The following is a 12,932-nucleotide window of genomic DNA, read 5'->3' on the forward strand; positions in this document are numbered from 1 at the left end:
CAGCATGTATAGCAACTTACAGCGACTTTTTAGGGAAAAACTAAGTAGACTCCCACTAGTAGACAAAAGAGTCGGCGGAAATACGAAACTTCTTTAATAGGTAAAGCATTAAATGGATCGTTAAAAGCTTTCCATCTTTTTTGAATGTAAATTCAACCAAGAGCTGCATACAAGGGAATTTACCTACAACCGTCTTCTGTACTAGCATCTTTCATCATGATTAATACATTAATCTCCTATTTGTATTGTTTAAAGATGATGCATTCTAAAATACACAAAAATAATTACCGATTACTTTTTTGAACTGTATAGAAATTTACACGATGAGGCGAAGTGATTTTAAGTTACCTTTGACAGCCATTAAGGTTCCTGTTTCAAGCTGGTTCTGTTCCTACCTTCATAGGCGATATGTTGTAGTTTAAAGGATCATTAATCATATTGCCTGATTCTGAAAACAGGAGATTTTGATAATGAATTCGAAACGGACCTAACCGGAAACGAATTGTGATAATTTTGTCTGAATGATTTGCTAAATGCAGCAAAGTAGACATTGTTTCAAAATTCAAACTAGCAACATCTACTATGTCCAAGTTGTCTAAACAGACTGGATGGCCGTTTTTCTGGTTTTCGATTTCTTCTTCGTTGACCTTGTCTGAGCTCACTACCTTGAAGAGTTGCACGAAACTTTTTTTTGAGCATTTTGCTTTGATTGCATAAAGCAAACGCAATCTGTGCTATAATGATTTTAAAAAATACATATTCATTTAAATGGGCCACAAATGCATAATTTGCCTCTTTTGAGCTGGCAGATTTATGTGTACAATTAAACACACGTTGTTAATGATTATAATCCTGTATCGCCTTCATGAAGGCTTCCATGTTAATTTTAGGTTCGATAACAATGGATCCACAATTGGATGCCTAAGCGTATAATGGCTTCAGTCAGCCATATGACTAGTTCCACGTGAAGTCCACCTGGTAATCACAGTTCTCACGATATTTATCGACAGGTTCCGTCGTAACACACCCTTCTTCTTGAACAGCAAGCTCTACACTTAGGAGCATATATACAGCAATCGAGTGTACCCAGCCCATTCGTCGGATGTTACTAGCCGGTGCTTCGAAGAGCCAACTTTATGCTTGACTTTTTCCTCCAGATACTCTAGTACATGGGGTACTTACACAAGCCGTTTGTATGATTGGCGCGACACGAAGGGGCAACTGCGGTCATCCGAAAGACAGCAGGGTTGGACAAGCCAAAATCTGTACTTTTGCTGGTACCGCCATCTTCAAACGATGGTGCTCCTCTTACGGCGGAAGCCGCTAGCGAGGTTAATGGGATACTGAATGTCAGCTTCGGCAGGGTTGTATGTGTAGACGTTGGTAACTGATATTACCTGACATGGCTAAGCAGAGTTGGTCTTGGTGCTACCTCATTAATGTCTATTTATGCTTTGCATTTCGTCAGGAAATCAATGACGAAATGTTTGAGCGTATCGATAGTTCAAACAAACTCAGAGGAAAGATTAGGCTCACCCGGAAAGCCTCAAATGACAATGCTCATTCGAGTCAGCCAATGAACTGTTAATGGCTAGCAGAGCGATGTAATCTTGTTTTCTGATGCTAGAACATAACTGTATGAATTTCACTTGTCAAATGAGAATATGTGATGAGCTCTACGTATCATGGCGTTTGCGTACATAGACAGAAAATACGTGTTTTTATTGATCATAGTTTTGTTATAATTGTATTGTACGTTTCTGTGCTGGGAATCTAAACATAATCAATTGACTTGGAAAAGCTTAAGACAACGCCATTATTAACAAAGAAATGCTTAAGAGACTTGAATATATGCTCTTACAAAAAAACACTGACATTTTCTCACAGTTGCTTCTGAAGGCGAAAAACATGTTTAGAACATTATAGCTATAAATTTTCACATATTTTCGTCATATTAAGTCAGTAAAATAATTTAACGTAGAATGAATACCGACACTTAACATAAATTAGAATCCGCAGAAAAAATTGGCTATTTTCAATACACTGTCTCTCTTGTATTCCTGCTAACACTAATAATACAGACTACACCTTAGCAAAAAAAAAACTGGCAAAAAAGACCCCAGCATAAACAGTCGACAAATCAAGAAATAGAATCCCAACTTCGGCTGTCCCTTATACCAGCCTCGTCAATCGGCTAGCAGAGGCCTTGAAGGCCTATGAACAGGCTCCATTAGCGTTGATTGCGTTCTCATCCAGTCGACTTCTTGTTTTAACAGCCCCTCATCTCGCTTCTGACCATCAACTAACCGGCAGCATCTGCTACGACACACGGTCTAAGGTAGTGCTTGGCCCAAGCTTTTCGAGTCTATTCCCAGCGTTCTACTGGCAGCCTATGCTGATCGCGTATTGTACCCCGCTAGGTTGTCAGGATAGCAGACTTACATAGGTAGTCGACATAAGCCACTGGACGACAACAACAACAACAATAATAACTGTTCAAACTGATCGAACCAAAAATGTAGCAGAAAAACTCGGGCTTGAGGATGCAACAGGTGTGCGACCTCGCCGCCCATTCAGATAATAGTAGAATATAATAGAAAATGGACCCTCGCCACATCGAGGGCAAGAGCGATCGTTCCGAGCAGTGGAGAGGATCCGCCAACATAGCGGACTGACTAAGTATCCGCCGTACGGGGCCTAAAAATGCAAAATGTGTTGAGTTCTATGTTCGGTATTATGTTAATTAAGCATCGCTCAGGACTGCTGGCCACTACCAGTACGAAATGAACGCGTCCTGTTTCGAACCCAGACTACATCGCATGTGCGTAGGATTAGTAGGAAACACGTTGCCACTGCACCATCACGGTAACGAAGCCTGTCAAGATCAAAGCCAGATTCTACGTTATCTTTCAGCTGTTAGTTCTAATACAAACATTTGAAATAAATATAGATGTATCATCCTCGAACAGCTACTGACTATCGACGGCTAAAAATTTCGTAATTTTCGTCTTGGTCGTCAGCTTGCTTTTGCCCACAGGATCGTCGCGCTGTTTACCTTCCGATTGAAACAAACATCAAGATTCTGAATTCGCTCCGAGTGAACTGGTGTCGGAGCACTTAGGCAGCCAAAAGCCGCCTTTTGCTGAAGCTCCGCCGCCAACTCAGCGGACTTTCGGTAGAGCGTCAGGTGGTATTAAACAGGTTTCTGCTTATTGGAGTTTTCTTCTTCTACAAATCTTTGTCAGCACTAGCGTACGTTTCTACGGCGAGCGCAACGGTCCACCAGCGCTGTCTACATAAAACTGTTTATCGCCTTTGCATTGCAGTTTTAGCCTAGGTGGTCCTAAAGCACAACAGAGTCCAGTGTAAATGACCCTATCTGGATTGAAAAAGGACACCGGCAATGGTAAACTTTACTGAGTATAATATAGACGAACTACGGACACCGTCTGACTTGTTCTGAAGCTAGTTTGTCCTGCGTATTCGCTGGTGATCTATAACGTAACTTTGGAGTGCTTGTGGGATTGACTTAAGCTCGATTACTCGCATGGATCAATCAACCCCGGTACGATAAGTTATTGAAAAACATTTGGTGTTGACACGCTCGTCTTTGGCCAGTTATCTCAAAGGCTCAGAAAGTTCAAGAAGACAACTAAGTACAATACATCAAAGACTTTTACACAACCACTGGATTCTTGTTACGTTTGCTGTAATTGAGGACTACTAGAGGAACCCGTCGTCGGTTGTTTAAAGGTCTAGAGACTCATGAAATGTAATGTTTTCCTTAGGGACTACTGCACGTCCTTCCCCGTTTCGGGAAAGTGCTTCTAATACACATTGGTTGTTTATTTTCTGAGACTGAGTGTCTAGCTTGTAAGCAGGAGAAGAGTCGGCCTGTGGAGTTACACATTTAATTGTTCAAGTAAGACACTTGTACTGGTTTAGTTGAGGGCTACAACGACGATATGGCTTTTATGTGCCCAATCCGTATTGGTCGTTCAAAGAAACGAAGGGATCGGCAAGGGGAGAAGCCAGCGGCGCCAGCAATTGGCCGCATTACGGGTTCGGCCAGCATCGAAACCTTGGTCCGCGTCGGCCTCGAGAAAGAACACGGACTCGGGCCCAACTCCGAGGTTGTTGTCCTGCATGACTTCACGCCGTGTGTAGACGACGAAATTGGGGTCAAACGAGGTGAAATTGTCCACACATTGTATCAAGAAAACGACTGGGTAAGTTTGTTGGTCGGTAAGAGCTACTGTCCAGCCAAAGATAATGAAGAACATAGGCACTATATGAAACACCTATTTTGTGCAGCAGTATTTGTGTAGGTTGATCACTAATTTAGTAACCTTTTGACCCAATGCGAAGTTTTTCTGTCTTACGAAATTGCTCGAGCACAGAGACATCGTCTTGTCTTTCTATGTTAATTTCATAATGTAACCTCTCTCTTTCTGTCTCGTTTTCTATCTCTATCGCGTAAAATTCTATTGCATGTACTGCTTTAAGTTACACTTTTGGAAACTGTAGAGCAATTGGAGGAAATATTGCCGGTATCACATAAAAAAGGATAGTCTAGTGGTTTCAACATGGTAACATCTCGCGTATTTTCATTGGGCAATTGTAAACCTTTTCCCGAGGTGTTTAGTACATAGTCACTTGCTAACTGCATAGCTATCGTCTCCAGATAAATGTGTTCCCTATAGTGACATAAACGCTACAAAGGTCACTAAGTTAAAACGTTCCATCTTCATGAGAACGAGTGCAGCCAATAAAAACATAGCAACGCCCTGTTTTTATGATATCTTCGAGGTCCTGTATTTTCGAAGAGCAAACATTATAAACGGATAGCACAGATTTAGTAGGAGCTGTGTAAGGTGCAATCTTTAATTATATTTTAAAAAGGGTTTACTTTTTTTTTAGGTAAACTGGAGACTAGCCGGTATACCTAGGAAAACTTCTAATTTGTGTTTTATTACCAAATGAATGGAGGTTACAAAATGAAATCGAATAGTGATTTCAAATTACAGAAGTTAGCGACATTTTAGAGTGTTCAGAGAAGTTGTGTAATCATTTTAAAAATAGTATGAAATACTGTTGGGGCGTTATATTTAATTATGTACCAATAACGCTGAGAGAAACAAGCAAGTGCAATAAACAACGGTATTTGGGCCATATTAAAGAATATTTTTAGAGTGCTTCACCTACCACATCCGATAGCCTAGTAGTGTAGCAACTATTATGAGACAACAGCACGAATTTCAACACAAAAGCGGACGCTGTGGACATTAAAAAGAGGATTAGCCTAATAAACGCAAGTCTAAGAGTTGAAGTTGTTAAGGCTATTGGAACACAGATTTTATGGGAAATACTGTGTTTTTAAAACATAAGAAATCCTGCTCAATAATCAACTGTTTTTTCGCACAAGCTAACCACTTCATATTAAAAGCTTCGGCCTGAACTTTGCGCACACGACATTTAACTCCAGCCGGAAGCCCCCAGCTGCTTATAGAATATAACATTGTGGCTCTAATTATATGATTTTAGGCTTAGGGTCATCTTTAAAGAAATCTTCAAAAAAGTTTAGCCAAATATGTAAAAACAGGACGAGCTATTTAAAAGTGCACTACATTTATGAGCATGGTTATTTTAATTGACGCATTCTAATAAATATTGATCACAATTAAACGGCAGTAGTAACGTGTAGTTAAGTCAGTGACTGTTTTATTAACAGAACGAAGTATTTCGATGCCGATCGTCTTGTATTAAGCTGAGCCAACCCAGACTTAATTCCGTGCGCTTACTTCTAACTTTGATTAAAATTTGAGAAAAAAAAACCTATGTGATAAAAAAGACTTACAATGACGATAAAAATCTAAGCTTTAATGCTTTATCTGTCCGTTACGTCCGTTACCGATTAGGAAATATTGCCGGGTTTTTGTATATAAAAAAAACGAATATTTTTCTGTCGGCATCATTCTAAGTACTTTCAACAAGTGAGAACTATTCTTTCCACTCTATCCATATAAGGTACTATATTGTTCCTTAGAGTTCTTTGTTTTTGTTTCGACCGCGTTGTTCCATCGAATCAGTCAACATGTGTTTTAGCTATTTAAGTATATATAGAAGCTGACTAACCAAAACCGTAAGACGTTACTATTTTCTAAAATGGGCTAGAGTCATACGAATTATAGACTATTACAGCCCCAGTCTTCTGCCAATTGCATTGTCACATTGCTCCTGGCTTTATCTCCTCGGTTTATTTTTGCAAAGGAGAGGATCTGAGTTACCTCACACTGTCTGTGAAGCACGCCAGCAGAAGTTGCACTCCACAGAGAGCTGTGGGGTCAAACCCGTTTTTCTGGTTTGTCTAGCTTGTCACCATCGCATTAGCCATTTACTGCTATGCATATATACGAGTTGAGCCGCTAGCGCCGTGACGTAGTGTAGATTTGCTGGTGGCGTCGCTTATTGCCATCAGAGCCTGGCTGGCTTCGTCATGTCAGGACAACAACAGCTACGGATGGGTTCGCCAAACGGCCAGAACGATTACGATGTTTGCTGCACATTGAATTTTGCTGCCACCGAATTCGCTTGCCCAGAGCGAACACAACGTACCCAGCCGCAGAACCAAACCGACGACCACCGCACAAAACGACTCCACGAGTCGTCGGTAACAAAAAAACAACTGAAGTCACTGCTGCTACTGGCGTCGCGGCCGCCGAGCCGAATAAAAACAGATCTGAAACACAAGACGACGACAAACAGACAACGCTGAAGAGATCCGGGGCCCTGAAAACAACACTCATAGAAGAGCTGGCGAAATCAAAAGAGAAAGGAGGAAAATAGTGACAGACTGAGACAGCCGAAGCATTGCAAAGCAAGCGGCCGCCCGATTTCAGGCTGGAGTTGTACGCACAGTCCGCGTCATTGGTGACATCCGTGTATGGTGGCGTGTGCGAGTTGGAGAAATCAGACGCTCGACCGGGCCTCAAGGCCCGATTTCCCTTGCCGACGACAGCCAGTAGAGACCGACACTCGCTCCAGATACTAGAGCATTAGAAGCGAGCTTCGAAAAAGCAGCACCGATAGCAAATAGATAGATAACGGATTCGCACACCATAACAACAACAACAACAACAGCAGCAACGAGAGCAACAGGTACTATGGGCGTAACAGATGAGTCTTTTGTTGATACGAGGTGATGCTGATGTGGACTGACTATTTGAGTAGACGGAGAGGCAAGATACCAGAACTAAGAGCCAGGTACAGTAGAATAGCCGAAGAAGTGAGTTATATTCCCGTGCGCCAAGTTTTTCTGTACCACTTTGTTCAGACGTGTGCTGATGAAGCTCTATTCAGTTATAAATACAGTAGAATATCGTAACGTTATCAGAATGGCGGGATTTTGGTAGCCCTTATTGGGCCTCGAGGTCCAAGAGGAGATGGTTGTTATATGTCACTATATAACAGCCATGTGGGGTGGCATAGACGGAGGGGAAGCCAAGGTGTACAAGATAAATATTGCTTGCCGTATTCCCCTGAGTAATGATACCTCATGGTATCGGGGAAACGATATAGAAACTGGAACAGATCTCTTAACTGAAGCCTAAAGAGGAAACTATTATTTTTCCAGAGAAGGTACGTAAGTTTATGCATTCTCCAAGGTAGCGATGTTGGTCTTTTTGAATAAATAAAAATTTATGTTCAGTTTACACTAATTATATTTGCAATCATATTTTACTGGCTTGAATGCCTATGCACCTCAAAGCATATATGGTCAGAATATTAGCTTGCGTCCGGTTTTTGTGTACAATTATAATTTAATGTGACATTATAAGTTGTCAAAGTAATCGTTTGCCATCTGTGCTAATTCTACCATACCACGTTTCCAATTAGATTTCATGGTCTCTCTTGAGTTGTACCATCGGACAGTTTTTCAGCACGTCGTTCCATTCTTAACCGATACGCCACAGTTTTGCTACGGACAAGATCATACGGGGAGAACCATATTTACGCTATACAGGAAATTGTAAAACTACGCTCAAACCATGCCACTTTGTTACCCTACTCTTTCAGCTGGAATAATCTTCTTCGAAAACATAAACTTCTCTTTTTATAGCGGAAGACCTGTTATATACTTGGGTTTCCTAAAGACATTGAATAAGACACGAAAATACACAAGTCGAATTTGTAAGTTGGTGTAATCTTTTTCTAAAAAAAGAGAGCAAAAGGGACTAACTTGCGTACATTAGACACGTCCTGTATCAAAGAAAGGATCGGCGTATCTTGCCTGCAATGAATGTGTTTCGGGCTATCTATCATTTGTTGTTCTGCCGTGCTAGAGGTCGAAATTATTTGACAAAATTGTCAAATTGGTTAATGAATTTGAGGCGATCCGTGGTAGACAGCGGTGAAACAGCACGAATTAATTTGGGTAAATGCAGTTCACCGCAGAAATCATCGCCAAATTTTAAAATGAAATTCAGATACGACGAAAATAGGTACCTTGACCAAGTACTTATCGTTTATCGGTATGACCTGATTAGTTGAAGTAGACCAATGGTGCGTCCCAGCAATAATCGTAGCGATTTTTTGAGTCATTTCTTTGGGTAGTATGGCGAAATGTTTTAACCTTCCAATCGATGTTGTTACCATAGTAACTTATTGAGAATTTGATCATTGGTTTATCTTAAGGTCGATGGTCGACGAACTCTATAGTATTTATCGTGTTGCACGTAAATTGATAAGAGTCACGAATGCGTATAATGAGGCTAAATAGCAGAAACAACTAAGCGAATGAATGTGCCATTTATTTGATTCTATTAAATTATATTGAGTTAATTCAAGCATAAACTGTGAAAAAGCAATAGTGTCCACAACATTATTTATATGTCGTTGTAAAAATGTGTTTTTTTTTAAGAAGTCTAATACACATGCGTTTGCAATAGTCATTCTACCAGCCGTCCATTTAATAAAAAAATTTTATACAATATAAATAGGTATTGATGTTAGCAATGACTGTTGTTGAGGCAGATCAAATTTTCCGTTCTGTAACGTTGTTTTTAAAATTCAGAACATGACAACACACAGTATCAGGCGTGCAGCATTCGCAAGAGCTGTGGTTGATCGAAGGGCGCACTAGCCATTTCGCCATTGCCTGGCCCGGAGCGTACAAAAGTTCGGTAGAAATTCATGTTAAGATTTCGTATTCTGTGACTATATATAAAATTCAAGCTTCTTGATATCGTTTTCTGTTGTTGTTGTCTGAACTCGCCTGTAATCCAGCCAAGGAAACGCAACAGTGAAACAAAGCTGTTAAGGCATTTATCAAAAATCATAATAATAATAATAATAATAGGAATAAAACTAATAAATTATTTCAAATGTCACGTCGTTTAGCATTACTCCGGATGACTAGCCCGTAGAAGCTTTAAACGAGATCTGTTTACGCACAGTTTCAGGCTTACCCCACCACATGGACCTAAGTATAGTGGGCTAACTCGTTACCACTGCAGCATTACAGAGACCATACAATAGGGCTGCACCGGATCTTAACATCCCATCGATGTCTAACAAATATACTATATAATACCCGTAATTGCACAACCATATATAGTCATCTATGTAATCTCGAAGTGGCCGAAGGTCAGCATACTTGAGGCAGGCTTGACACTCTTATTAACCCAGATTACATTACTATGACTGTCGTTACAGGTGTACGTTATCAGCGGTTCGCGTGAAGGATTTATCCCACAATCGTACTGTGTCCCGGTTGATTCTCCAATGGCACAAGTCGCGCTCAGCATCTCCAAAAAAAGTCCTAGAGGTGAGTTCGTTATATGTATACGTTTCGTTTGAACTCACTATCAGCACTTACTTTAGTCAGACAATCACAAAACCGTTCTGTTTTCTGTAAGTCAGATAAACCTGAAGCGTCATCGAAATGGACACTAGGCGTTATTGCAAATCAGCCATTTTAAACTGCTCTATTATAAGCCATATACCATCTAAATATACACTTGCATTTTGTGTATACCGACACGTCATGATTTAGAACTATTAGTATTAGGAAGTGCTTATAACTATAGGTCCGTAATGTACTCTGACGATTAATTATCGCTTGGATTCTGACGGGATTTAACGGGCTTATGCGTTTAATGAACATTTATTATGAGTTAATGAACGTTTAACTTTACATGTCTGTTGTGTATATTATACTTTAGATATATACAGATAAGTAGTAATCTGAGTTAGTGTTAACGCGTCGCAATAAGAATCTTTGTTCGTTTTTTGTGATTGATTTTTGCCTTTTGTATGCAAAAGAACGTCTGTCAGAAGAGCATCATCATCATCAGCAGTCTTCCCTGGAGAGCAGCATTGCTCACTCAGATATCGAATCGGTCGATACCCCGTCGTGCTTGACGGACGTGCACCCTTTCTTCAAGGATCCAGCCGGTCGTTTTTTGGTCTTGTACTCGTTTATTGCTCGAGACGAGAACGACATCAGCGTTGAGCGAGGTGAACTCGTGACTGTTCTAAATCGTGAGGACGCCGACTGGTTTTGGGTGCAACGATATAATGGCCACGAAGGATTTGTCCCGTCCGCGTTCATATTTCCCGCCGATGTGATCAATTCGCACGCACAAAGTCCCGAAGTATCTTCTGAAGCACAGAGTGTGACCACAGGTGCGACGACAACTTTGCGGCAAGAGGCAACTAGCCAAAAACCTCTAGCTTCTTCAAAACAGGTCGACAAACTTCTGGACAGTATCGATTTTAAGGATTTAACGTTCTCTGCTAACAACGATTCGGCCAGTGCCCAAAAAGAATATCGATATGATACAAAATCTGGTACAGTCTCATTGCACACATACCATAACACTGCGGATCGCGCATTTCCAACTACTCGAAACAACCTAGGTAGCAGCGAGCATCTAACAAGTAACAACCTAAATTTAAACGCCAGTACGACGGCGAGTCAGTGGACGACTACACCGGCAGCTGACGGTGCCGTAGAGGGTGATAATACAACGAACTCAAATACCCTAAAGACAACCCCGTATCGAGAACGAGAGGGCAGCAGCATCAATAACACCCGCAAATCTACTATGTCGCAACAGAACCGAAATACCTCAGTGGGCAACTGCAGGCTGCAGGACCATAACGTCGGCGGCAACCAAACCAAAGACGTTGAAGATGGGGAATCTGGACGGACACATAGTCACCATCATCATAGTTCCGGTAAGAATTCGTCAGGGCAGGATTCAGAGGCAAACGGAAAGGAGAACGACAGTCAGAGAAATGGTCCGAGTGAACTTCTGCCCCACGGTGCAAAAGCCAGCGGTCAAGATGCCCCACACACCGGAAATGACAGCGAAGTTGCCAGTATCGTGCAGTCAGAAACGCCGTACCGCGCGAAAGCCACCGAATTTATCGTCATGTACGACCATGAAACAGATGCCGAATATGAACTTCCGATACAACGAAAAGAGCTTGTCTATGCTGATCTGAACTGTCAGAACGCTGATGGTTGGTACTGGGTGTACAGTCCTCGATTAAACGAGTACGGGTACGTGCCAAGAGGATTTGTCATGGAGTCGCGGCCAGCGACAACCTCTCTTTGATCAGAGTATCCTCTGGCGAAACGCTCTATAGCGGTCGCTCTCTCTCGAAACGCGAAACAAAACACTTAAAAAGAGTAAATGGTGGACTTGCACAGGGAATTATGCAAACCCAACTAAAAACCTGTAGGAAGGGTGCAAAGAAGGAACGTAGACCTGAGTGATCTGCGTCACAAAGTTGCATAATAGTTTCATTTTATTTCTAAGATGAACCGATATTTCATTCACAACGACACGAAAATCGAAAAATATGCGCATTAGAATTGTTTAAATTATAACAAAATAGAAAGCAGTACATTGTGACGTTATTTTTCAATAAGCTAGAATAATAGAATTGTTGTAATGAATAAATGTGTTGCCCAATTAGAATAGACAGGCTTTATACGTGTACTTGTGTGGAAAGCTTGCCCAGCTTGCTCAGCAACATGTAATGCCTATAAAGAATGTGTATATTGTGAATTTTTAGAAAGTATGCCAGTGTGTTTGATTCGGTGTTTTGATTCAACAGTATATCAAAGCAGTACATTGATTCCAATGACGGCGTGCGAATAATACCCAATAGGATTTAAATGATATTGTCCATTCAAGTTTATAATCAAATGTGTAACAACCAAAATATAGGAGAAGTTAGATATTCCACTGTTATAAAAGAACAGAACAGAACTTGTTTGTGAGTTGGTAAGGCTCATATAAGTAAAACGAATCGCGTATTATCATTAGAATTGTAAATACATTATATATATATATATATATATATAATATATATATATATATATATAAGTGCCAACTAGTTAGGCGGAATTTCATCGACTAGTATAGGTAAATAAACAACTGTATAACGCTAATACGGTCCACGAGAAGGCCGATCAATGCAGTGCTTTAACAGGAATGACCCAAGTGATGATTGACTCTTCTGTACATGAAGTAAATTACACAGTTTGCTCCATGCATGCAAGTAAAGGGCAATAAAATACACACTTCAAATCAAAAAATAAATAGATATTTTTTATCCGCATATTAGCGATACTTTTAGTAAAAGGTAACATCGATGGAAAGGAGGCTGAAAAGCGAACCAATTCTCAAATGTATTCCAGTCAAGGCCATGTTCTTTTCGGTATCAAGTAAATGATTAAATGAGCTTTTGTTCAAAATTGCAAAAAACCCTTGTACAATAAAAGTTGTATAGTTACAAACTTATGTTTTTATTTAGTTACAGTTATCTGTACCTTATGGAAGTGCTCATGTTGGTGGTGTGCATTAGTTCACTGTAGTGTAATGTTGTAAATGTAATCATACTAATAATTTAAATGT

The 12,932-nt window shown here is 40.5% G+C and overlaps 1 protein-coding gene across 3 annotated transcripts; it reads left to right on the forward strand.

Annotated features, from left to right (window-relative positions):
* The first annotated feature begins 2,753 nt into the window (after positions 1 to 2,753).
* LOC111269506 (uncharacterized) lies at positions 2,754 to 12,814 on the forward strand. Of its 3 annotated transcripts, XM_022849155.2 has the most exons (4): positions 4,175 to 4,229; positions 4,921 to 7,158; positions 9,715 to 9,826; positions 10,324 to 12,814. In XM_022849155.2, exons 3-4 carry the CDS (start codon positions 9,784 to 9,786, stop codon positions 11,622 to 11,624), a joined length of 1,344 nt encoding a protein of 447 aa, XP_022704890.1. In that variant the 5' UTR covers positions 4,175 to 4,229; positions 4,921 to 7,158; positions 9,715 to 9,783; the 3' UTR covers positions 11,625 to 12,814. The 3 variants fall into 3 exon arrangements, with proteins under 3 accessions (XP_022704889.1, XP_022704890.1, XP_086828250.1); XM_022849154.2 differs by lacking the exon at positions 4,921 to 7,158 and having other exon boundaries at positions 2,754 to 4,229; XM_086972124.1 differs by lacking the exons at positions 4,175 to 4,229; positions 4,921 to 7,158 and adding an exon at positions 7,461 to 7,638.
* The last annotated feature ends 118 nt before the right edge of the window (positions 12,815 to 12,932 follow it).

Source organism: Varroa jacobsoni, unplaced genomic scaffold, assembly GCF_002532875.2.
Source record: "Varroa jacobsoni isolate VJ856 unplaced genomic scaffold, vjacob_1.0 scaffold_1390, whole genome shotgun sequence".
NCBI classification, from domain to species: domain Eukaryota; kingdom Metazoa; phylum Arthropoda; class Arachnida; order Mesostigmata; family Varroidae; genus Varroa; species Varroa jacobsoni.